At 37.8% G+C, this 25,155-nt stretch overlaps 1 protein-coding gene across 1 annotated transcript in view; it reads left to right on the forward strand.

Annotated features, from left to right (window-relative positions):
• The window catches only part of TBX18 (T-box transcription factor 18), a 29,770-nt gene extending 5,652 nt beyond the window's left edge, over window positions 1-24,118 (forward strand). Inside the window, exons 4-8 of the mRNA XM_019442780.2 lie at window positions 1,950-2,121; window positions 9,994-10,161; window positions 13,134-13,198; window positions 19,471-19,565; window positions 21,112-24,118. Coding sequence (XP_019298325.2) covers window positions 1,950-2,121; window positions 9,994-10,161; window positions 13,134-13,198; window positions 19,471-19,565; window positions 21,112-21,836 — 1,225 coding nt within the window. The 3' untranslated portion in view covers window positions 21,837-24,118. The remainder of the gene's footprint in view (window positions 1-1,949; window positions 2,122-9,993; window positions 10,162-13,133; window positions 13,199-19,470; window positions 19,566-21,111) is intronic.
• Window positions 24,119-25,155: the final 1,037 nt, after the last annotated feature.

Raw genomic sequence — 25,155 nt, forward strand, 5'->3', positions numbered from 1 at the left:
GTATTTTGGGTGGTTTCTTTGACTTAATTGATTCTTATTATTCTCACATAAAGCAAGAAAATTTGCTAGGATAGTATTTGCAAGTATAGTATTAAGATGTCAAATTTTGAAAGATCAAATTGTAAATCATTAATTTGTTTTCACTTACAATGCCTACCAATAAGTTTGGTTTTAGCAGTTGTATTAAGAATGTTTCACAAAGAATATGTAACATGTAATGTGTATTCTCTTGGTGGGTGTGGATTTTTTTGGAATAACTGTAGTGCAGTTTTTTTCTTGAATTTCTAAGATTTGCATTTTCTAACTTTTTTAGGAATAGTAGAAAAAATTTTTTGGTTATTTTCTGCTATCAAAGAGTGATATTTGATTGTTAAAAATACTTGTGATTTATTGTAATGTAAAATTAATATTCACAAAAGCCTAATTCATTATACCAATTCAGGGAAATTTTTAAAAATTATTTTTAATTTTGTGATTATATATTTTTTCCCCAAGGAAAGGAATTAAAGAATAGAAGGCATATTGAGCTCAAAAGAGAATAAAATATATGACATTAGGTGAAACAGAGAGCCTTACCAGAGATGTTATGAAAATCTGTCATGCTATTTCTAAAAGAAATTTGCATATAACACCGGTAGAATTCTCTGAGACTATTCACAAATTATTGCTTTAAATTGTATGTCATATTTTAAAATACAAATGGAAGGAAAACACCTAAGTATGTAATTTCATTTTATACCCTTTTCTAAGTGAATCATCATATACTAGTTTCTAGTTTTTGAATTAGCGAATTTTAGATTAACATTAATAAATGATAATCTGAATATAGGATTGAATATTATGATCTTATTTATTACCTAAAACATTATTATTTAAATGTATTGTTCTTATGGAGTCAATATATTTGAAACACTTAAATGAACAGAAGAGGATGTTTGGTCTCTTAATTTGAAAAGTAATATTAATTAGATATGCCCTTATTTTCAAAGTTTGATGTATATTCTTATTAGTGGAATTTGAAAACTGAAGAATTTTCTTATAAGGGTTGAGAAAGAGAAATATAGGCTATAAAGACCTACATTTTTTCATTATACAAAATTTTTAAGTTAAACTTAATACATTATCTGCAATTTTTAGCTTAACTGAATTAGAAAAATGTTCTAAATGATAATAGCTAAACTTTTTTTCTAAGAAAATGAAAGTATGGAACTTTTGACAGTTTCCCCTTGCCTTTCCACCATTGACCTCATCAGCCTGTACATTCCTAAAATGGGAAGTGGTCTTAAAGGAAGTGGGCACTTTAAAGGTATAGCTCTCAAGGTGTTTTGAGATTCACTTAAAGGTGAGCTTGACAACTTAATAGTTTCTTCATGTCAAATGAATATCCAGGTGAAAAATGGAAAATATCAGTATGCAGATGGAATGTCTAGTGTGAATAAGTGTGAATCATAAGAATGAAGATACTTGAATTTATGGTGGTGATAGTGTGCATAAAGCCTTAACACATCACTTGCTCTGAAAGGTCTGTAAACCACGGCTGCCTCCGAGAGTTTTTTGAAAAGTGCTTGAAATGTTATTTAAAAAAATTTTTTTTTTCAACGTTTATTTATTTTTGGGACAGAGAGAGACAGAGCATGAACGGGGAAGGGACAGAGAGAGAGGGAGACACAGAATCGGAAACAGGCTCCAGGCTCTGAGCCATCAGCCCAGAGCCTGACGCGGGGCTCGAACTCACGGACCGTGAGATCGTGACCTGGCTGAAGTCGGACGCTTAACTGACTGCGCCACCCAGGCGCCCCTTGAAATGTTACTTTATGTGTATTGGATGTAAAGAGCAAATTGTTTTTTAGACTTAAAAAAAATAAGATATTCAGTTTGTCTGATTCTACTGACTTGTAAATTCCAAGAAAGCAATATTCTATATACTGAGCCTTGTCATTGCCTTCTAGGTATGTTTACCACAGCTCTAAATGGATGGTGGCAGGTAATGCTGACTCCCCTGTGCCACCACGGGTGTACATTCATCCGGACTCGCCTGCCTCTGGGGAGACTTGGATGAGACAAGTGATCAGCTTTGACAAGCTGAAGCTCACCAACAATGAACTGGATGACCAAGGCCATGTGAGTAGATGGCTTCCCTAAGGTGCCACCATTGGTGGTGTAGACATATATGTACTGTGTCTGACTGAATGGCATGAACTTCTCTCAGATCATAATATTCCTCTCTTGGTTGGTCAGCATGTGCTTAATCTGTGCAAAATCAAGGTTATATTTGCATCAGAGACTACGCCTGTGGCCTGAAGCATATCCTATGAAACATTTAATAGGTTAAAACTAGATACTGCATTTGTATTAAAATGAAAGAATCTCAGGCAGACTTTTTTAGCCAAAACATATGTTTGTAACCCTATAAGGTGCTAATTATTATGGTCTGACTATGAATACTTAGGAGTTAGGTCAACAGGGATAATGGTTTATTGTGTCCTGCCTGCATCTAGCTCTTTTCCCTCTTGAAGCTTATTGCTTCTCAGTAATGGTCTAGGCTTACACTATTTGTGTCCCATTTTTATAATCTCATCTAATGTGTCAAAATGTTACAGTAACAATTCTTTTTAGTCTTAAAATTGCTGAAACATATGTAAATCAAAGTCAGTCATTCCAATAATGTAGTGATTTTTAACGCCTTGTTGTTATGCAATATTATTCGTAGGCAATATTTCTACCTTATTATTTTAATAAATAAGTAACTCTGGATACATGCTGATTTTCATCAAAAGCTAGCATTTCTATTAGGTTTTTGTTATTTGAGAGGGTTTTGATTGAGGCAGGATTGAAATATCTTTTGAAGAACACATCATACATAAAAGGAATATCGAATATCAACTAGTTCATTTCTCAAAGTGTAACATAAAGATAGCATATTTATAAGCAAATCTTTTCAAACAAAAATGCAAACTGTCATAACCTAGTAATACACTTATGACGGGGTATGATTTGTAAACTGCTAGATAGTATCTTAAGCAATGACCTTAAAAACATTCAAGTATAAATTTCATTGTGGTACAAATTCAGTATCTAGATTTTTAAGACACATCTATTTTACACTGCTTTTGTTTGTTTGTTGCCTTTTATGATTGAAAACAAAATCAGAGGGCTTCATTGGTCTGACTCTTGATCTCAGCTAAGGTCTTGATCTCAGTGTTCTGAGTTCAGGCCCCACAGTGGTGGGTGTGAAGCCTACTTAAAAAAAAAAAAAATCAGAAAAGCAACATAGTAGATTTCATTTCTGAATCCAACTTCATGCTCTGTATTTTAGTGCAGTAGTTATTTCTGTTTTTATTCTTTATTTACACAGTCAAGTTGTAACAGTTTTCACTTGACTTCAGGGAAGGAACACTAGTTTCTTCTGTCTCATTGAGGGAGCGGACTGAAATATTGCCAGCCTGTTCATTGAGGGGTCTTTTGTTTTTGGAATAGAAAATTTAAAAATAGGGGCGCCTGGGTGGTTCAGTTGCTTGAGTGTCGGACTTCAGCTCAGGTAATGATCTCACTGTGAGTTCAAGCCCGCGTCAGGCTCTGTGCTGACAACTCAGAGCTTGGAGCCTGCTTCGGATTCTGGGTCTCCTCTCTCTGCCCCTCCCGTGCTCATGCTCTGTCTCTCTCTGTCTCTCAATAATAAATAAACGTTAAACAATTTTTTTTTAATTTAAAAATAATACTGTTAAGTGTGACTTGTTTTCAAAAGCTTAAGTATCTTCTACTTTTCAGAGTCCTACAGTTTAAGAATATATCTTTTAAAGAGATAATTGGGTCTAAAAACTATACACTGTCATATATAAAGTACATACTTCTTTCAGTAATTTAAATCACTTTCTAATTCTAAATTTTTCACATCAGGTAACTGGCTTTATATCTAATACTTAATGTATCTGCAATATTTGATGTAGATATGGTAATTTATCTATATAATTTAAAGTTTGTAATCTCATTAGACTTTCTGTCAAACAGTATTCTCCAGAGGAACAGAACCAGTAGAATGTGTATAAATATATACATAGAGAGAGATTTATTTAAGGAATTGGCTCACGTAATTGTGGGGGCTGGTAGGTCCCAGAACTACAGCAGCAGGCTGGAGACCCAGGGAAGAGTTGATCCTGCATCTCAAGCATGAAGGCAGTCTCAAAGCAGGATTCCTTTTTCCTCAGGGGACCTCAGTCTGTTTCTTTTAAGGCCTTCAACTGATTGAATAAAGCCCACCCACATTATGGAGGGTAATCTGCTTTACTCAAAGTCTACTGACTTAAATATTAACCTTGTCTAAAAAATAACTTCACTGGGACACCTGGGTGGCTCAGTCAGTTGAATGTTTGACTCTCGATTTTGGCTTAGGTCTTGTCATGGTTTGTGAGTTTGAGTTTGACTCCCGCATTGGGCTCTGCACTGACAGCATGGAGCCTGCTTGGGATTCTCTGTCTCCCTGTCTCTCTGCCTCTCCCCTACTTGCCCTAATGCTCTCTCTCTCAAAAATAAATAAATAAACTTAAAAAAATTTACAAATTCCTTCATAGCAACATCCAGACTGTGTTTGCCCAAATATCTAGGGAACATGGACTAGCCAAGTTGACACATAAAATTAATCATCACATAGCATTTGTTTAAACACAAAAGAATACATTGCAATTGAAATTCAATTGCTTATACCTAAATAATTATAATATTTCACTTTTACGAAAAACAAAAACATAGAAAACAGTAAAAATCTAGAGAAATGTGTCATCTATCAGTGAAATTTTTCTTTTAAGGTTATGGCAGGATGTAATATTTTAATACAGGGTAGGTAATTAATGAGTGTGGGAAACAGGGAGATAAAGATATGTACCTATTTTGGAAGCAAGAAAATTGCCTTTGTACATGGTAAAAATGTATGAATCAGTTGATACTAGAGGAGAATGTAGGAGGGAAGATGCTCTTTTCCATTGTTTTATCTTTAAAAAATTATATCTTTTTAAATTTATTTTTATTAATTTTTTTTCAAGTTTATTTTAGAGAGAGAGAGACACACACACACACACACACACACACACACACACACACACGGAATGGGTGGGGGAGGGGCAGAGGGAGAAACACAGAATCTGAAGCAGGCCCCAAGCTCTGAGCTGTCAGCACTGAGCCCGATGCAGGGCTGGAACCCACGAACCATGAGATCATGACCTGACCTGAAGTCAGATGCTTAACCTACTGAGCCACCCAGGTGCCCCTTAAAAAAATATTTTTTAAGACTTTGTAAAATGTATTATAATGTAGAAAGCCATAGTCTCTGCCTTCAGTGATTTAACCTAGATGGGGAGAGAAGACATGCACACAGATGATCATGCTGTCTGCCCAGAGAAATACAGATGCCACATTATTTCAGCCAGGAGAGATTGGGAAGGCTTCATGAATAAGGTGTCTATTGTATTTTTTTACTCAGTTTGATGAACCCAGGTGAGGTTAGATTGGAGATTAAGAAATTGTTCCTCCTTCTATTGTTTATTTGTTTATTTTTAAGTAGGCTTCACGCCTAGTGCAGAGCCCCATGCAGGGCTTGAACTCAGGATCCTGAGATCAAGAGTCAGATGCTTAACCAACTGAGCCACACAGGTGCCCCTCTTACTCTATTGTTGATGTGATTCAGCATCTAAGAATATAGTTGTACCATTATGGTGGAACTTTCTAATTCAGTAGCCCTTTTCTTGACTCAGAGACCTCTTAGGAACTCACCCCTCTGTCATCAGATGGTGAAAGTCCCCCTAACTGCAAATTCTGAAAGAAGTGATACTAATTTCTAATTAATCAAGCTGTAGACACAAATTAGAGGTGAATTTTGCTTTCTTACCTTTTTTGGCCTCTCACCTCCCAGTTTTACTCTTCTAAAAGTATATAAGCATTCAACATAGTGACCTGAGAACTGCATGTAGACTTGGGACTTTTATTAAACACAGTGTGTTTAACATAGGACTCAAATCTTCACAGGGCTGTGACTGAACCTAGAACTGCATGAGACATGAGGTTATGTGCTACTAGGTTTTCCTCAATGTGACTTCATCTTTCCAAATACCAGGGATTATCTAGAGAGGAATATTGAAGAGAATCTAGACTGGAATGTCCTACCCCTCCACAACTAATCCTTGAATGTTGTAAAGACTTTATAATCTCTACTTCATGGCGAATCTGTAGCCAGCTTTACATTGGATTGTATACAGCCAAGACCGGTCCTTGGGCTACCCATGTGTAGATGGTTAGCATGCTTGGGTAAGGTATTTCCTTCTCATCGTGTGCATGGTTCCCTGTTCATCTGGAGTTTGTTGTCTGGAGGGAAACATTTTACACGGACATCTCTGAAAAATTAGAAGATGTTTAACAGGTAATGGTGTCTTTAAACATTGGCAGGACTCCTACCCACAGTGCTGGGGTGCTTTGGAAGGAAGCATGGCCAGCCTGCCATAGTCAGGAGACCTGTGAAGGGTCTCTTTCTCAGCTGCCAAAGGGTTGGTGACATTGTCACCCTAGCTCTAAGTTTGTCCTCACCCTCTTTCATTTCTGCTTGAGATTCAGGTAGGGAAGCAAGGTATTACAAGGGAGATTGCCAAGATCTCCTTGAGAAAAACTTGCAACAGCTTGGAGATCCAACATGTTCATGTTCATGAGCATGTCACTTTGGCGCTCTGAGGCTTGTTTTTCTCATGTGTTTTATTAGAACCAGAGGATTTTGAGTGAATCAGATGAGCTGATGAACTTGAAAGTACACAGTTGTAAGGAGTGTTGTATATTCAGCATCACATCTGAGACAAAACCAAGGTCATCTTGCCATGGAGCTTGTGATCCGATGTTACTGTCTTGACCCCTACCTTTAAAATGAGTCAGTACCAGTGATCACCAATAATGCAGGGAGCTAAGTATCTGCTCTTCCTCGGCCCTTTGCTTGACTTGTTCCAACACTGGCATTTAGGTCATCTAGAAAATTTCCAGAGTCGGCAGGTAATGTTTCCTTATTGAGCTGTTTTATAAGGCACAGCTGGCCTGTCTGTCAAACTTCAGGCACTTTAGGCCCTTCATATTAGAGATAAGTAATATCATGCTTCTTATGACTCAGAACTAGTGTCTTTAAAGTGGAAAAAATGTGTATCAAAGAAAACTGTGTTTATGAACATTAGTCCATGTAACTATGTTACTAGGTAATGCCAAAAAGAAAACCAAAAAATCCTCCATTTAAACAGAACAGAGAGCATGGTACATGCAGATCCGATATAATTATTTAAGTTTCAGCATTATCATGGTGGGCTCCTTGTTTATAAGGCCAATAGTTCTCCTGGTTTTATTTGTTCTATTAAATAAGCAAAATGTTATTGACCACTCATCATTGTAAGTTTGATAGATCATTAAAAAGCAAATAATGCTATTTTATTCAGAAGAGCTAGGCTTGTTTAGCATTACCTGAAAACGTCCAGGAATATACTAAATCTGTATAGATAATATTGAAAACATGTTATTTTGCTTGAATGATCGATCTCCAGTTTACTATAGGCAGTTGCCATTTAATGTGCAAACATAGGCATACATCAGCTACTTCTATACCTTACTCCAGTATACCCCGCCTTAGGTCATCTTGGAAATGCTGTAAGGATATAAAGAAGGAAATAAAACTTAAGTATATATAGCAATATGGAGAAATCTGCTTGAGAGAACAAAGACTTCATAAAATCAGAACCTACGTTCATTGACTAGTAAACAGAAACCCAAATCAGTTTTAGTTTCCTTTATTCCAAGTTAGTTTATTCTAGTCTTCCAAAATTAGCTATGTATTTATTTTTGTTTGTTTGATGTGAGATAGCTTTCTCCATTTTTTCTTCTCTGGAATTTACTGATCATTAGAATCATTAGAATAAATCTTGCATTTGTGTTTTACCTGGCTCACACAACCACACGCACATGTTACATTATGACCTAGTGTAAGTAAACACACACAAAGTGAACAATGTTTTGCAAAACAGTACTTAATCCTTACTATAAGGAGCACACTCGATGTTTCTACTTTATAATTTTATTTATTTAAAAAATTTCTTGTTGAGACCTTTTAAATTGATTTTTTGTGAGCCACTAATGGGTTATTGAAGTTCTGTCCTTTTTTTAGATCTGGAAAGAGACTTTTCCAGAGGCTGCAGATTCATGTGTGTGTCCACACGTGACCATGAGAGCTATTGTATTCCCTTACCCTTTCCTTATACTCCTAATCGCCTCCCCATCAAATGGGTCTGGTAGGCACTATCATTAGATCCGCCACCCAGGCATTTCCTCTCCTGAGAGGAAATTTTAGGGTGAAAAACAAAACAAAATTGGCCACTGTGCTCGTTACTGCCTGGGAGTAGAGACATCCTCTTATGGTAGCAAACATGCTTTCCAGGTATAGAGCTGTTTGTTTTAGGGCCGACCGAATATTCTGAATTTGGCTTCATTAAACTGTCTGCGTCTTGAAAAACATGAGGCAGGTCAATCACTGTGTTTTTCCAAGACTTAGTTTAAGTATTTCTTTTCTTAACTCCCAAACCCCCAAGTCTGAATTCAAATTGTGTAACTCAGGAAAGATATAGCTTTGTTAACTGAACTAATTAATGAATACCTGACTGGACTCTCAGCAGCAAATAAAAAATTTCACTGGACAAGGATATTTCTTTACTCTACCTCCTATGCCTTGAAAGCATAAAACGTATACAGAAGGAGAAAAAAATTCACCCACAATCCCATCATCTAAACATGACCACTGTTCATAGCTTTCGGTGGGTTCTTTTTATTTTCTATTTTCATATAATTGTGATAAGTTTATAAACTTGGAACATTTAACGTTTAAACTGAAGCATTTTATTTTGTGGTTAAAAATGTCCTAAACAGGCTTTAGTAATGGCTGAATAGCACCTATCCCATTGTATAGACTTTCATTGACCTAACCAATCTGCTCATGTGGCATATTGTTTTTCCACCGTTATAAATGGCACACTGCCTATTCTACATGAAGTGCTTTTTTGGATTTGAAATATTTCCTTAGGATAAATTCTCAGAAGTGAAATCGTTGGGTAGAAGGTAGCTGAACCATATTATCAGATTTCCCTAGTAGAGTCTGAGTGTGTTAGCTTTTCCATCCCCAGGTGCCTGGGTTTTGAAAGTTTCATTGTCATGAAGGTGTAGACACTGGGTTCTCTGGGCAAACCAGGGATATTGCAAGCCACACACAAGGCAGACCCTTGGGTGTTCTTAAAATTCCTTTTGCCCTTGAATAGGCACGTTGTCATCACCAATAGAGGAAAAATGCTCTCTTAAGAAAAACCTTGGTGTGCAAATACTTATTTTTAGGGGATGACTGTGGTTGAATTTAAATAATCATTTAAATCTCATTTTTAGTTTTACTGATTTGGGTTTTGTGTTCCATTTGGCTCATTATAAATAAAATGTTGGGGCGCCTGGGTGGCTCAGTTGGTTAAGCGTCCAACTTCACTCAGGTCATGATCTCATAGTCCGTGAGTTTGAGCCCCGCGTTGGGCTCTGTGCTGACAGCTTGGAGCCTGGAGCCTGCTTCAGATTCTCTCTTTCTCTGCCCCTCACCTACTCACACTCTGTCTCTGTCTCTCAAACATAAATAAACATTTAAAAAAATTAAAAAAAAATGTTGATGAATTTATTCTTGTGTTTTCAGAAACAGAAAATTAGATGTTAAGTTCATGATTATTCACAAGGTTCCACCAAAATTATGACTCTCTTTTTCCTTTTGTAGTTTTATGCATATTTTACAAATAACTTCTTAGCCCTTCCTCTACAATTTTGATATATTTTATTTACTTTTTTGATATACTTTATTAAACTGGCACTTCTGCCAATTTTTCTTACACATTAAATATTTAGTCATGGTGATAAGACTGGGCAGAAGTTCTTGATATTTTTGGCCTTCTTTCCTTGATACAGATTATTCTTCATTCTATGCACAAATACCAACCACGAGTCCATGTCATCCGTAAAGACTGCGGGGATGATCTTTCTCCCATCAAGCCTGTTCCATCTGGGGACGGAGTAAAGGCATTCTCCTTCCCAGAAACTGTCTTCACGACTGTCACTGCCTATCAGAATCAGCAGGTATTGTTCTCAGAGTTTGTATCTTTCTAGAGTTTTCGTTTCAGGGGTAAATTGAAAGCTAGCTATCCTTTTCACTGTATCTCAGTGTTACCAACTGTCATAAAGCATTTGCCATATAAGACATCCAGAGTGTGTGTGTGTGTGTGTGTGTGTGTGTGTGTGTGTATAAAAATCTTTTTCTGTGATTCTCCAAGTAAGGCTACTATCGCGAGAATTTCTTTAGACAAGAATGTGTCTCATGACTGGCAATGTAGGTTTACTTTCCATTTTGAGATATGGAATCATAAAGTCATAATTAAAATTAAAAAGCATGTGGAAATAGACAAGAAGAATATGAAAGATTGCCTAGGAAATAAACAAGTAGAATTTGAAAGATAACACATTATTTTAAAACTATAATCCATGTATTATAGGAAATATTTCAGAGGCATTTATCTTATATAGTCATTTTGGTACATATACAAAAAGGGCTGTTTCTTTCAAGATAGGCTTTAATTGTGACAGAAGGTGATACATAGGCTTATAAGTTGAGAGATCAATTGTGGAGTAATCTTTTCATAAAATTAGTAATAATTTCAGAGGTGAAGTATTTCTTTTTGATATTGGTAAGTGTATGTATTTCTTTAAGGCTGTGTCAAGTAAGTGGAAAATTGATTTGAGGCAATTTTTTTAGTCCATGCAGTTACGGCGAGTTTTCATAAAAAATCGTGATGTAGTTGAGGCTGATATGGTATGTGGTAGATTTTTTCTTCTTTAGTTTTAGTGATCAACAGAATTATTTTAGCTCTCCACTTATTACGTTTATTTACATCTCAGTTAGATGTTAAACTCTGTTGTGGTTTCTGTTGTTTTAAAGCTTATGAGGAGGTTTGGATCCTGTCCTCTGCATCTTACTTTAGGGCTGGGAGGCTCATCCCCTCTCATCCATGGGGAGACGCCAGCCCCACAGCTAAAGATGTCCCGTTCTCTCATTCACGTTGTCATGCTTTTATATAGACTTTTAGAAACAAGCATGAAATTAACCTTTAGAAGGACTGGAGATTATTAGGAAGATATTCTTAAAATATGTTAGGTGCAGAGAATGAATTTTTTTTTGTTTTAGGAAAAATGCATAAGGAGAAAAAGAGCTGAGATATTCACTACCTTTTAAGGAACCCCAGTTATCTTCTTTCTCTCTCTCTGCCTCTTTCTCTGTCTCAAGCACAAACAAATTAGCCATGTCAAATGTGTGTATTCTCCCAGCCTCTGTGATACAATAAACAAGATACAATAAGCTTTTGGTACATGTTGGTGACTAACACCAGTTGATAAACATTGACAAATCAATCAATTAATAGGGTAAGAAACTTCAAAAGGAAATTGATAATGACAAAATGCAGTGATGTTCATTTTTTATCTTCTTGGCTACTATTTTTAAGAACTCATGGAAAATTGGTAGGCAGCTTAGCCTGGTGGTTAGCATGGGTTCTGAAGCCTAGAGTCCCAGCCTAATTCTATTGCCAAGTAACCTTATGAAACCATAGGAAACTTAAGCCTCAGTTTAAAAAAAAACCATAAAATTGGGATAATAACTACGTATAAGTTGCCATGAGAATTAAATGAAATATGTGTATAAAATTCTCACTACAGCATACATAGTATGCACTCAGGAATAAAAATAATGATAATAGTAGTATATCTCTATTCAGACAAGGCACCATTATATAAATCTGTACTCTTTTTTGAAATACTACTTTAAATGAAAATTTAAGTTATTTAATGTTATTTAAATATTATTTAAATGAACAAAGAATTAAGCCATAATGAATTATAAAGAACTCCATCAATGACAGAATGGCAGTCATGCTGAATTAATTAGCAAACCTTTACATTATATCCTTTATAAGGTAGTTTTATCCACATACTAAGACAGTATCATGTGGAGCACATGTATCTCAGGTACTGCACAGAGCACACAGAGGACAATATAGGGGACTGCAGAAGACTTTTCAAAGATGCCCCCCCCCTTTTTTTTTTTTTTGGTCTTAGTGTTATCCAATAGTTTTCATTTGTCCTTAGCCAAAATGGTACCATCGGAAGTATGTTCATTAACTTGGTAGATTCCACTAAACCAAAGAGCATAAAAAACAAAGCATGATGTGCTTCTTTGAAAACAGGCTGTAAATTCCTTTGGGCAAGGTGCAGATCTGTTAAGAAATAGATGAGATGTTGTTTATTAGTGTCAATTACAAGATGGTATAACTAAAAAATATGTTTAATGGAAATGATTAGGCCATTTGTAAAAATTCTACCCCCAAATTTTAGTTAAAATTAAAGCATCATTTATTTCTACTACATGAATAGGATTTAATCTCATTAGAGTCTTCCAGTAGTGGTTACCTCTGGTTAGACATTCACTATATTGCTCTGACCAGGTCAGGATTCAACAGAAAAAAAACAGGAAAGAATAAAACTTTAAGATGAGAGCCATAAAGATGATTCAAAGAGAGACAAAAATACAAAGGCAGAAAAGTTAAAGAAGTGTATATTACCTTCAGAAGAAGAGAGGAATATGTTGAAGCTTAATAGCATTCAAGCATATAAATAACTTGAATAAATAGAAGTTGGATATTAGCTGTTATCCATTACCACAGAGTTGAAGGGAAGTGCTTTAGTTCAGAGGGATTGAAAACAAAGGACAAGTTATCAAGAGAAGATTCAGAATTTCCTTCTCTAGTGATATTAAAAGCAAAACAAATTTTATTTACAGAGTTTGAGTATGGATGGGGATTGTCTTTTTCTTAGCAGATGAATGTCTAGGTGATTTCTGAAATTTTCTTTTGATTTGCAGCTAAAATAATAAAATACCTGAGAAATAGGGGAGAGGAACACAGTCAATTTTGGAATTGCTTGTAGTTCTTCTACCATTTCTGTCTTTAATAACCTTCCTTGACATTTCTAATATTTGTTATGACTTTTTTCCTGCTCTGCAGATTACTCGCCTGAAGATAGATAGGAATCCATTTGCCAAAGGCTTTCGAGACTCTGGGCGTAACCGGTAAGTCTTAGTGAAGAGCATTTTGGCTCTGATAAATATATTTGACTTTTTATTGTGAATTTTCCATTACAAGGTAAAGAGTTAAATTTACTGACATGATTTTGAAATCATTTTCTGATGAGGATTAAAATTTGTCGCTAACACTGGGCCTTGGAGGTAACTTATTTTTGGGTCTAGTGCTGGAGTCTGCCCATTCCTAAGGTGAACTCTGATGTGTGATGCTGGCTGAAAAATGGAAGTTCTCAGGGTGCACAGTGCAGGCCACCTCTGAAGGGGGCTTGAGGAGACCTGCCCTTTAGGCACAGGGGCTTCAGTATCTCAAATCAATAGCCTGCCTTTCAGGCCCTGGGGCTTCAGTATTCTAAGTCAGTAGCCTCTGTGCATCTGCTCACGGTTTAGAATTTGCTTAGTGATATCACAACAATCTATTGATTCTGTTTTTCGAACATGGTGGGGTTTCTCTTTCCCTCAGATTTCCAACTAGAATATGAAACTACTCCCCTTTGCCAAGAGAGCTGATGTTCTTTAGTTTCCAAATTTGTCTTGGCTCCGCTGACAGCCACACACTTGTTTATTTTTTCTGTGGCGTGTTTTATGGTGTTTGTACTAAGTGGGAGAGCTACAATAATGAATTCCACTCTATTACTTTTATCAAAAAGCAGATCACCCTAGTCTGTGTGCCAAGGGTTTTTGAATTTATTGATATGACTCTATTCCAATACAGTTTGGTGCAACATTTTCTAAGATAAGTATTGATAGTGATAGTAATAATAGACTAACGTTCTCCAGAGGCCTTTTCAGGGTAAGGCTTTGCCTTAAATGTTTTTAAAAGCATTTTGCTTTTAGAAAGAAATATTTGATAAAGTTTTATAATTTTACTCCAGAAATTATTCTAACACTTCTTGAAAACTTGGTATTCATAGGCTGTGTCTATAGGAAGTCAAAATCCCAATTATCTTGTTTTAGGGACTGTTTGATTTAAAAGTGTTGAGAGGAAACAATCAGGTAGTAGTCCAGATATTTCATTCTTCCAGTTGATTAATCAGGCAAAGTTGGTGCAGACAGAGATTTTTTTCTCAGAATACACTCAAGTGCTTGAAGAGGTTTGGTTTCATCTTCATATGTAATGGCATTGTTAAAACACCGTGCAATGGGAGGACTAAAATGCAGCTGAAATGCACTGAGAGTGGAGTAGCCTTTAACTTAGTGCAGGTAGATCAACAAGACTGACGAATAACAGGACTGGCCAATAATTCCCTCTGAAATTCTTCATTCTGTAGGAAGATTTGCAGGTATTCCTATAATACCTGTTGTCTGATATATTGAAGTTATTCTGTCTTTTTTTAGATGTTTGTTTCAGTGTGGAGAAAACTTTGCTTGGCTTTTGCTGTTACATTAGTTCTTAGTTAACTTTGCTGTTCAGAGGAGTTTTTAAAAGCTGAATAATTTAGTAACCGAGGTGGTCACTGGTGAGGGACTGAAGGGAGCCTTTGGGGTGACTTCTTTTCTACCTTGACAAGCACTTAATGGAATCTTCTTGTGGTTTTGGTTATAGCAGTATAGTATTTATCCATTTAAGAGTCTTACATTACTTCCAATTCATTTTTTTTTTTAATTTTTTTTTTCAACGTTTTTTATTTATTTTTTTGGGACAGAGAGAGACAGAGCATGAACAGGGGAGGGTCAGAGAGAGAGGGAGACACAGAATCGGAAACAGGCTCCAGGCTCCGAGCCATCAGCCCAGAGCCCGACGCGGGGCTCGAACTCACGGACCGTGAGATCGTGACCTGGCTGAAGTCGGACGCTTAACCGACTGCGCCACCCAGGCGCCCCCCAATTCATTTTTTTAAAGCAGAGAATACATTTATTAAAACTCGCTGAAACTCCAGGAAGGCAGCATTGAGGCGTAAAGAATATATAGCCAGGAACTGTGTCCAGCTTCTCCTATAGGACTAACCTACCAAACACATCACTGCTGTCAACACTGGGAGAATCACACTGCTTGTATACTGTCGGTTCATTTTTGAAGCAATACATTTAAAAATATTTTTAAAGGTGTATTTTGGATAGATAACAATAGTGAATGAGCCTACAAATAGAAGTGAGATGATAAGATGCATATGACAAGTTTTCACAAAGAATTCTAGAAACATCAGCATAATGAAAAACATTGGGTTTTTAAAATTTGGTCAGTGAAAAAAAAATCTGTGGGTTTGGTGAAAATAAACTAAGTCTTTGTTTGGTATCATGAAGTCAAAATACTAGGTTTGATATGAATTTTTTCCTTCCCTTTGTTTTACAAGTATAGAGTTGTCGCATCCTTAGTGCTTGTTCCTATTTCTTTACTGACTCTTAATTTTTTAGTTTTTAAAAAAGTTTTTTTAAATTTATGTTATTTGTTTTTGAGAGAGAGAGAAACAGAGTGTGGGGTGGGGGGTGCAGAAAGAGAGGGAGACAAAGAATCTGAAGCAGGCTCCAGGCTCTGAACTGTCAGCACAGAGCCTGAGGCAGGGATCGAACTCACCGACGCGACGCGAGATCATAACCTGAGCCGAAGTAGGATGCCCAGCCAACTGAGCCACCCAGGTGCCCCTAAAATTTTTAGTTTTTAAAGGACATACAGAACATAATGAATTATGTTTTAACACTTACTAAATTTTAAGTTTTAACACTTTGTTAAATTTTTTTTGTTTGCGTCAATTATTTAAGCAGTGTCGCAGTACAAGAAAAACATGTTGAGCCTATCTATAGCTTTTTGTTAGTGAAGTAAATAATTTTAATTTTTAGCTTATTAAAGTTAGTTTTCCTGCTTATGATAGATAGCTCTTCAGTCCTTATTTTGGAATGCTAAATATTTATAAATCAATATCCTCTTTTTAAAAATTTAATTTTAACATTTTCTATTGATAAATGCAAAAACACATGTATAGAGGAGCGGATTTGGTCAGCTTTGAAGATTTCTAACTTACCTATTATTTTCGTTTAAAAAAGAGTAAGTTATATGTAAGACTTGGAGGGTGCCTTGGTGTTGAGGGCTTGGGGAAGGAGTGATATTTTTTTCACAGAAATAGAGAAGAAAGCCCAAGAGAAAAAGTTAATTATATTTCTTTAATACCCCTGGTTGTGTTGTTTTGTTGATACTACTTTTTAACATAAATTCTGTTTTTATTTTTCCCCACACATGAAATAAACAAATTAAGCAGGACAAGAAATAAACATGGACTTGTGATTTTTTAAACTTTATAAAACAATTTGCTTTAATTAAAAATTATCCCTTCCTGGTTATTTATGGCTCCACAGCCTATTTTATAGGAATCAGTAGCTTCAACCCTTAAAAGCTCTCCTGCAAGACATTTGCTACGTGAAAGAGAATTTATGTGCTGAGAATAGTTTCATTCTTCAGTTAGGCCTTGGGTTTGACCCTATAAAATTTTTTACTCAGGAAGGTACAGAAATTTCTCTGCTTTAAATACTTCAGGAAAAACATAACCATTTTACTAAATAAACTTGGCCATTTGATAGCATAAATTAGGGTGGTGATAAAATGTGGAAATTGTTCAAAGGCATCTTGTATAAATTATCGCCTTGGCTACACTCCTGCAGGAGGTGCTTTTATCTTTTCTTTAACTAGATGGGAAAAGTCTCCATTACTAGAGAAAATGAAGGCCTTTTTTAAAAAGTCCAGATTCAGCTAATAAATATTTTATAACTGTTTCCTGCACAATATCTGAAATCCTTTCTGGAACTTGCAGTGTGAAACAGCAGCCTCGAGAAAAATATCGATAGCTCCAAGTCAGCTGACTTGTCGATATGTCACCTTCAGAGCATCCCTTTAAAGCTTGGGATTATATGTTTGTGATGATCAATAACATCTCCCCAAGAATTTGGTCTATGGATTTGTATTTGAAGCATAGTAAAGTTTACACGGCTAAAACAGATAATGCAATAATGCACATCTCTGCAGTTAATACATGTCTAAGTCCAGTGGATGCTTATTAATTACCTCTTAGCAAACTCCCCTTGAGACCACTCCGTGACCACTTTGGTATCCTTAGTACTTAGAACTGTGATTACTAGAACTCATCCATGTGGTAATGAAAAAGCAGTTTTGTACAAAACTGCATCCTAACATTCTTTAGGATTAAAAAAAAGCTTGTTTCTAGAAAGTCATAAAAACTGAGTACAAGCTAAATATAGATGAATCAGATAAGTAGTCCCCAGCATTCATTAGTTGAGTATTAAATGCAGCCTGCAGGCTACATGGGTTTTGGGACTGACCAAGCTGCCAAACTGCCCCCAAATCAATACTTTCATGTATGTAAAATATTACTGAGTAGAGTGATCTTGCATTTGGCTTGTAGTCAGCCACAGATATGATGTCTGGTTTTGGAAAAATCACTTAGTAGCAAACAATTTTAGTGCTAGGAAATGAGGCAGAGCTTTTGTAAAGAATCCTCACTTTGTGGGAAACTGAAGTCCAGGGAGGTTAAAACATTTACTTAGGGTCACACAATGAATTTTAATGAATTGCAGCCACAGCCCAATTCTCCTGACCCCCAATCCAGTGTTCTTACCATGAAATAATCCTCTCTCTGTGCAACACTGATTATATCCAAAGCCAGATTCTGCCCTTCACTGTCAGTGCAGCCCAGGTGTAAGGCATGTGCAGGGTCCACTCTGTTTCCCTTTGGCAGCCCAGTACTAGCACCTGTGTGGGGCTGGTGATGGCTCTTTGAAGTGCTTTAAGAGCAGCACCCCCTGAACTTATGACTTGAGAGATGAGTCAGGTCCATGCTTGGGCTCACGTGAGGATGGCTCATACACACAACCGGTGATGGGTACTCACACCACCCATCCACACACATATCGCTGTCCCTTCTGTCACTAAGATGTGGTAGTGATGCTCCGTGGAGTCATGATAGATGTGAACAAATTAATAGATTCTATACTCTGAACACTCTAAGGAAGTAAATTCAGTGTGTAAAACCTTAGAGCAGTAGGGCAAGTTGTATAAGATGGTTTTATCTGCATATAGCACTCACTATGAGTGTTTAGAGTTTTCCCCATGTCGTGTAGGTGATATGACTCCAGGATGAGGGGGGTCCTGTAGTCTTTGTTCATAGTTCTTATTTGGGGATGCAAGGTGTCCAGAGGAAGTAGCAAGTTGAGCACAAGCTATTAGAGAAAGACCTGATCTTTAACATTTGCATTAAATATAGATTATCTGTGTTAAATAAAAGTGTGTTTGACAATCACAAGAGATGTCTGAGTATTGCTGGACACTCAGAAAGCAGGCATTTCCTACAAATCGCTTAGGGCTGTGGTAGTTGAGGGAAGACTGAGGTCTTGAGAATGGGTGAGTGAAGCGCCTCATTTCCAGAACATAGAGGACTTAGTTATCTGATATAAGGAGAAGAAGATTCTGAATCACTTATGGTAGGAGATACATACATACCTTTATGTATGTATTTAGAGTAGTTACCTTTGTTTTCAAATATACATATTTCATGTAAATGGTTTACAACCAACCTGTCCTGTGTCTTTAAGTATCCATTCATTAAGTGTATGTAAAGGCCTGAAAAGAATGATGCTGATACTAGCCCCAGATACTACACCAGCCTGTGAGATCACCTTCCTGTGTTCCTTCTGCATGTTGGGCTGAGAGGTCAGTGCTGCTTCCTACCTTCCTGGACTCCCTATTGCTGGAGGGGAGCCCATCCTGGCTCTACTGGGTGTGGTGGAGATTGCGCCCCCCAGAGAGTAGTCAGTTTTCTTTGGATGAGTGCTCTTCTAAAGTTGGCTACCGAGGCACTGAATGATGGGCAGAAGTGCCTCTTCAGCAAAATTGGCTTTACAGGGTCATGCTTTTGTCTCAAAGCCTTGCTCATCAGAGGGAGAAGTAATGTTGCAGGGAAAGAGGGTGGATTCCAGATCCCAGCAGGGCCTTGGACTCACATCAGCTAGGATGGACCTCTTCGCCTCAGTTCCTTAGCACAGAGGGACAGCTTTTTATTCTCCGAGGTCGGCTTAGTTTTCTGAGAATGTTAACAGGACATCTTGGGTGGTTTCCATCATCTTGTGCACCTGGTGACAGAATGTAGCCCATCTCTGAAGCATTTCTTCATGCCTGTGCCAAACTCCTACCCTACCAATGTGGGGGGGGGCACCATCAACACCGGTGATGTTTTCTGAGCTGCTTATTACTGCCGAAAGCTCCAACTGCTCCTAACTAGGCTTCTTTTGTCCGCCTCCATCCCGATCCTTCCATTTAGAATGGGTTTGGAAGCCCTTGTGGAGTCATACGCATTCTGGAGACCTTCACTGCGGACTCTCACCTTTGAAGATATCCCTGGAATTCCCAAGCAAGGTAAAACAAAGTCTCCTGGGTCATAGATACAGCCAGTTCTTGACTGGAAGCTCAGGCACTGAAAAATGAATGAGTCAATTGCATCTACAATGGTGACCTCATTACCAACATCCTCTTGTGACAGGATCCATCTCTTCTGTGTGGAATGAGGATGGGGACCAGAAAAATGGTTATAGGTGAAGTCTTGGATGTTTTAGGCTGTTTATATATTGCACGACCTTTATGTCACCCTTAAACGTCTTGTTAAAATTAGCATTGGACTGTGAGCTCCTGTGCCAGGCGCACTGCACAGGGAGTCGCCAGTGGTGGTCCCAGTTCACCCTTTCTTGCCAGCTTCTTTCTTCACTTCCTTCAGCAGCATTGCCTGTAGACACAGTTCTCCTGTTGGATTTATGCTGAGAAGATCAGGCACACTCAGGCAGACTTCCTCTGGCTCACCTCTGAGTATTTCCCCCAAGCTCAGGCTAGTGTTTCCTCATGGAGAGCTGCATGCCAAGGAATGATGCTTCCTTCTCTGCTCGGTAGGTAGGACTCTCAGCCCACTCCTGCACTCAGGCTTTTTATGCCTGATCCTGCCCAGCAACCCGGTGACAATTAACATGCTGGGTTTTAGATAATTATCATTGACCGGCTTGGGCTTTTAGATTATTTTGAGAAGCTATATAAAAGACTGTTGCTGGAGCAATGAAGGCTTTACAACCTGTCCAGCCTGTTTGAATTCTCTCCCCCTAACTTCTGTCAAGTTTGCAAACATCAATCTGCCAGCGAATCCAGAGAGGGGAAGAGGGCCACCACCACCATTATTGATTGGACCCAGGGTTAACCACCCTCTCTGTTTCAAAGGACTGTTTCTATGGTGGGCCTTTGCTCTCGTGTTAGCATGTGAGTCACCAACCTGTTTTCTGGTTGGAAATAAGATTTTTGAAGTTCTAGACTATTGTCTTCTTGCAATAGCCCTCTGGGGTACAGCCATTGATGCACACAAGCTTTTGGTGGGAAGCTGCAGATGTGTTTGAGGCAGGATGTGTCTTTGACCAGTTTGGCTCTTTCCTTTAAGTTACTTCTATTTTCTTGCAAGAAAACATATCGACCCAGAGCAAGGTCTGCTGAAAAAGTAAAATAAGGAAAGAAGACAGATGATAACTATACTCTCTGAAGACGATACAGAGTGAGATGAAATTTATAAAGTTGCCAGAAAAGTCAGTATTCGTAATATTTATTAGAGAAAAATCTGAAGCCTTTGGGAAAGCTGATGGAGGGAGAAAATGTGAAAATTCTATGTGGCAGTGTCCTAATATCCTCTGCAGTAAAAAAAAATTATTGCCTGGGGAGATCATTTGCCTTGGGAATGTTGAGAGGATCTGTGTCTAACATGTTGCTGTCGGAATTCAGTAAAGTTATAATTCCTTGAGAGACAAAAGCATCTCCTTTTCGTTGTTCAGTGTAGGCTTCCTTGTGACAAGCTGTGTCTCGCTCATGCTCACAAAATCGAAAGGCAGACATGGCTGTAGAGTCGTTGCTCTTTACATTTCAACTTCTTTTGTAGGAAGTACGAGTTCCTCCACATTGCTCCAAGGCTCTGGGAGTGGTGTCCCTGCCACCCACCCTCATCTTTTGTCTGGCTCCCCTTGCTCCTCTCCTGCCTTCCATCTGGGGCCCAACACCAGCCAGCTGTGTAGCCTGGCCCCAGCTGACTACTCTGCCTGTGCCCGCTCTGGCCTCACCCTCAACCGATACAGCACATCCTTGGCCGAGACTTACAACAGGCTCACCAACCAGACCGGCGAGACCTTCGCCACGCCCAGGACTCCTTCCTATGTGGGCGTGAGCAGCAGCACCTCTGTGAACATGTCCATGGGCGGCGCTGATGGGGACACTTTCAGCTGCCCACAGACCAGCTTGTCCATGCAGATTTCGGGGATGTCCCCCCAGCTCCAATACATCATGCCTTCACCTTCCAGCAACGCCTTTGCTGCTAACCAGACCCATCAGGGTTCCTATAACACTTTCAGGTTACACAGCCCCTGTGCCTTGTATGGATATAATTTCTCTACATCCCCCAAGCTGGCTGCCAGTCCTGAGAAAATTGTTTCTTCCCAAGGAAGTTTCTTGGGGTCCTCACCGAGTGGGACCATGACCGATCGGCAGATGTTGCCCCCTGTGGAAGGAGTGCACCTGCTTAGCAGTGGGGGTCAGCAGAGTTTCTTTGACTCTAGGACCCTAGGAAGCTTAACTCTGTCATCATCTCAAGTGTCTGCACATATGGTCTGATGAATCCTTGAAGTTTAAACCATATTCCGATTGGTCTAATGTATTTTCTTTTCTTGTTTTCTTTTTCTTTTTCTTTTTTTTTTGAAAGCGATATGAAAAGAAACTATCAGTAGCTTGTAAGATTTACATATAATAGGAAGTGAAGGCTCACTGAGTGTTTTGACTTTCTCATGGTGAGATTGTAATTATCTATGGTATATACATATACCGTATATAGCATGTGGAGTTTTGCAGCCTACAAAACCACATCCTCCCCCCTCCCCACCCATTTCGTCTAGTTGCACAGAGTATTGGCATAAGTAATAATGTTTAACCAAAATTCTCAGACTCTTTTAAAAACCAAACAGCAAACTTAAAACTTGGCAGTGATACTAACCAGACCAAGACTTATAACTTAATTTATCAGAAAAATGCTCTACACAGTTTCATACTTGAGTGTTGATAACTAACAGTAACCAGCACATGGAGTCTTGTGATTTCTGTTATTCTTGGGCACAATGTGAGAACCTAAAATGCAAAAGCCAGTTGAGGTCTTGGTATTAGTTCTGAGGTATTTGTAATCATGAAGGATTAGCTTTTGTGTTCTTGCTTGCTCTTGTTTGTCACAGATAGTAGATGACCTTGGTTCTGTAAAAATCCATGACCTATGATAATTTTTCACTTAAGTAAAGTGGAAGAGAGGCTTGTACTTTCTTTTCACTTTCCATTGGGTATATAAGAGGTACTTACTCATCTGCAGAGAATAAATTTCTAGTATTTTGGGTTTTTTGCTCATTTTATTTCGTTTAAGTAGACCGTTAAAGAATGTTCTAGTAAACATTTTTAGATTCCAGTTTTTGCCAGGGAAGGAACACATGATATGAGTGGAATGGTAAAAAGAAAATAAATCCACCTCAAATTCTTTGATTCAAATGAGAAGTGTCTGTCTTTTTAAATCAAGAGGAATAATGTTGTCAGCTGTCCCTTAGATTTTTATAGTGTGGTTTTTCATTCAGGATATTTTTTCCATTTTGCTTTGAGATTCCTGATCCATGGTCTATAAGGAAAAAGGCATTTATGCTACTTATTTACGTCTCGTAACTCCTACAAATTGAAACCTCCCTTCCTCCTTAACTTTGTTTCTCTGAGTCTTTCCTGAAACAGATTCTAGGCTTTTATGGTATTAAATAACACTGTGAGGAATTTCAGGGGGTTATCTCCAGCAATCTGTCTTTTGGGGGTTGTAGTGCAAAGGCCAAAGCCCATTACTATAAAGACCCTCTTACAGGATGAAGGAGGAAGATACTAATTATGATAAAGGATCTATAAAACTTTTAACCTCAGCAGCATTTTCGACCTCAAAACTGGAAAAATGAAAACAGAATTAGTTTTTGAAAAATCCCTAAAATAATGTATACATGGTTGAAGATTTCAAAACAAGTAACTTCGATAGCACATTATGAGATGAATCAGAAAGGCTAAGAATGCATGGTGAGGAGCATTACCATCTGTCTGTTGAGAAACTAAAGTAATACGTCTGTTCCTTGACTCATTAACGACCTTTCATATATTTGTCAAGCTAAAGCAGTGTGATTTCCTTTCATTTGTAAACAGAATTGCTTTAACTCTTCCCTAGTTTAGATGGGGAAAGGGTGTAGTTCCTGATTTGCTTCTTTACTTTAACACAACATGGCTGTTAAATATTTAGGCTGATAACTATTTGAAAAGTAGTTGCACAGGATATGACTCTGTTTATGGATGTTGATAAATTTCCCCATGGATTCTGTAACAATTCATCAAATTAGTATTGATTTTTAAATTGAAGATTAGCACGAAGGGACACAAACTATTTCCAGTAGGTAGATCTGTATAAGATGTTTGTGTGTGGTGTTGATTGCTTGACAGAGATTTAGGAAAAGTCCTCATGAGTACATCCCAGCCTTAATGCTTAGTACAGTTCAAGAACAAGAGTTTTCTATCTTAAGAAGACATGGAAATTAATTAATGATCCATCCCCATATATACTAATAGGGAGAGCATTTTCCTTTTTGCTGTTGGTGATATGAAATGATACCACAATACGAGTAGAATTTTTTATTAATTTTTTTTGATTTAGCAATATTGTACAAATTGCTGTTTCCTTTAGGCTTTACTGTAAATATTAATCACCATGTCACTTCAAAGACTAGCCTTTTATCATTATATTAAATGACATACATGCATTGATAATTATAATTATATATCTGTATTTTATTAAAAAAGTGCTTAAGAAATTATATATTAAAGTGTGTTACTAAACCCTTTTACGACTTTGGAGGGTAATCATTTAAAGTGTCTATAAATGTTGTTCCAAGAACAAGCACACATATGAACACCCCAAACACAAATTTTGTAGCTTTCGATTACAAGGCATGGCAAAATGGGTCTGGCATTCATTTTTCATATGTTAAATATAATTTCTTGGTGCCCTGACCATGTCATTGAAGGTGAAGCCCTGACAAATGTTGAACACATGAAAATTCAAATGTAAGAAGAGAAGGACATGGTGGTATGTTTTGTTTCTGGTCTAGGGGAGAAGGGCAAGCATACAAGAATGAGGCGCTTTTACCACTGACCAGTGATGACAGATCACTTCTAGACCCCTTGACTGGAAAACATTCCAAGGGACATTGTGATGAGGTGATGCTGCTGCTATCACAGCCAGTCACATTTTGAAAATTAACACTTGCTTCTATACAAGCTCCTTCCCAGAGGTCAACAGCTTTTCACAAGCAGGGCACCCACTTGCTGACCCCTGATTTCTGGAATGTAGGGGGTCAGGAGACTTCCACAGTCCCCAGAAGAGATTGGAGCACAAGGTTGCTGATCTAGCAAAGGATCACCCTCACTCTTCACATTAATTAATGGAATTTTGAGCAAAAGAAACCTCACTTTAAAATGTGAATTCCTCTCGGGGTGCCTGGGTGGCTCAGTTGGTTGAGCACCCGACTTTGGTTCAGGTCATGATCTTGCAGTTTGAGCTCCAGCCCTGCATTGGTCTCTGTGCTGACAGCTCAAAGCCTGAAGCCTGCTTCAGATTCTATGTCTCCTTCTCTCTCTGTCCCTCCCCCACTCTCTTTCTCTCTCTCTCAAAAATAAATAAACATTTTAAAAAAATGTGAATTCTTCTTGAGACATCACTCCCCAGATTTAAACCTAAATCAGCAACTTGCACCTCACTATGAATTAGATAAACATAAGCTTTGGAGGTAGCCAGAAGTTTGATTAGAAGAAAAGAGCAATTTTTGGAGTAGGGCAATTCTGGAAAGATTTGGAAGGGAAGAGGAAGGTGCAAGGAGAA

The sequence above is a fragment of the Panthera pardus genome, unplaced genomic scaffold (assembly GCF_024362965.1).
Source record: "Panthera pardus isolate Hobbes unplaced genomic scaffold, ASM2436296v1 HiC_scaffold_17, whole genome shotgun sequence".
NCBI lineage: Eukaryota > Metazoa > Chordata > Mammalia > Carnivora > Felidae > Panthera > Panthera pardus.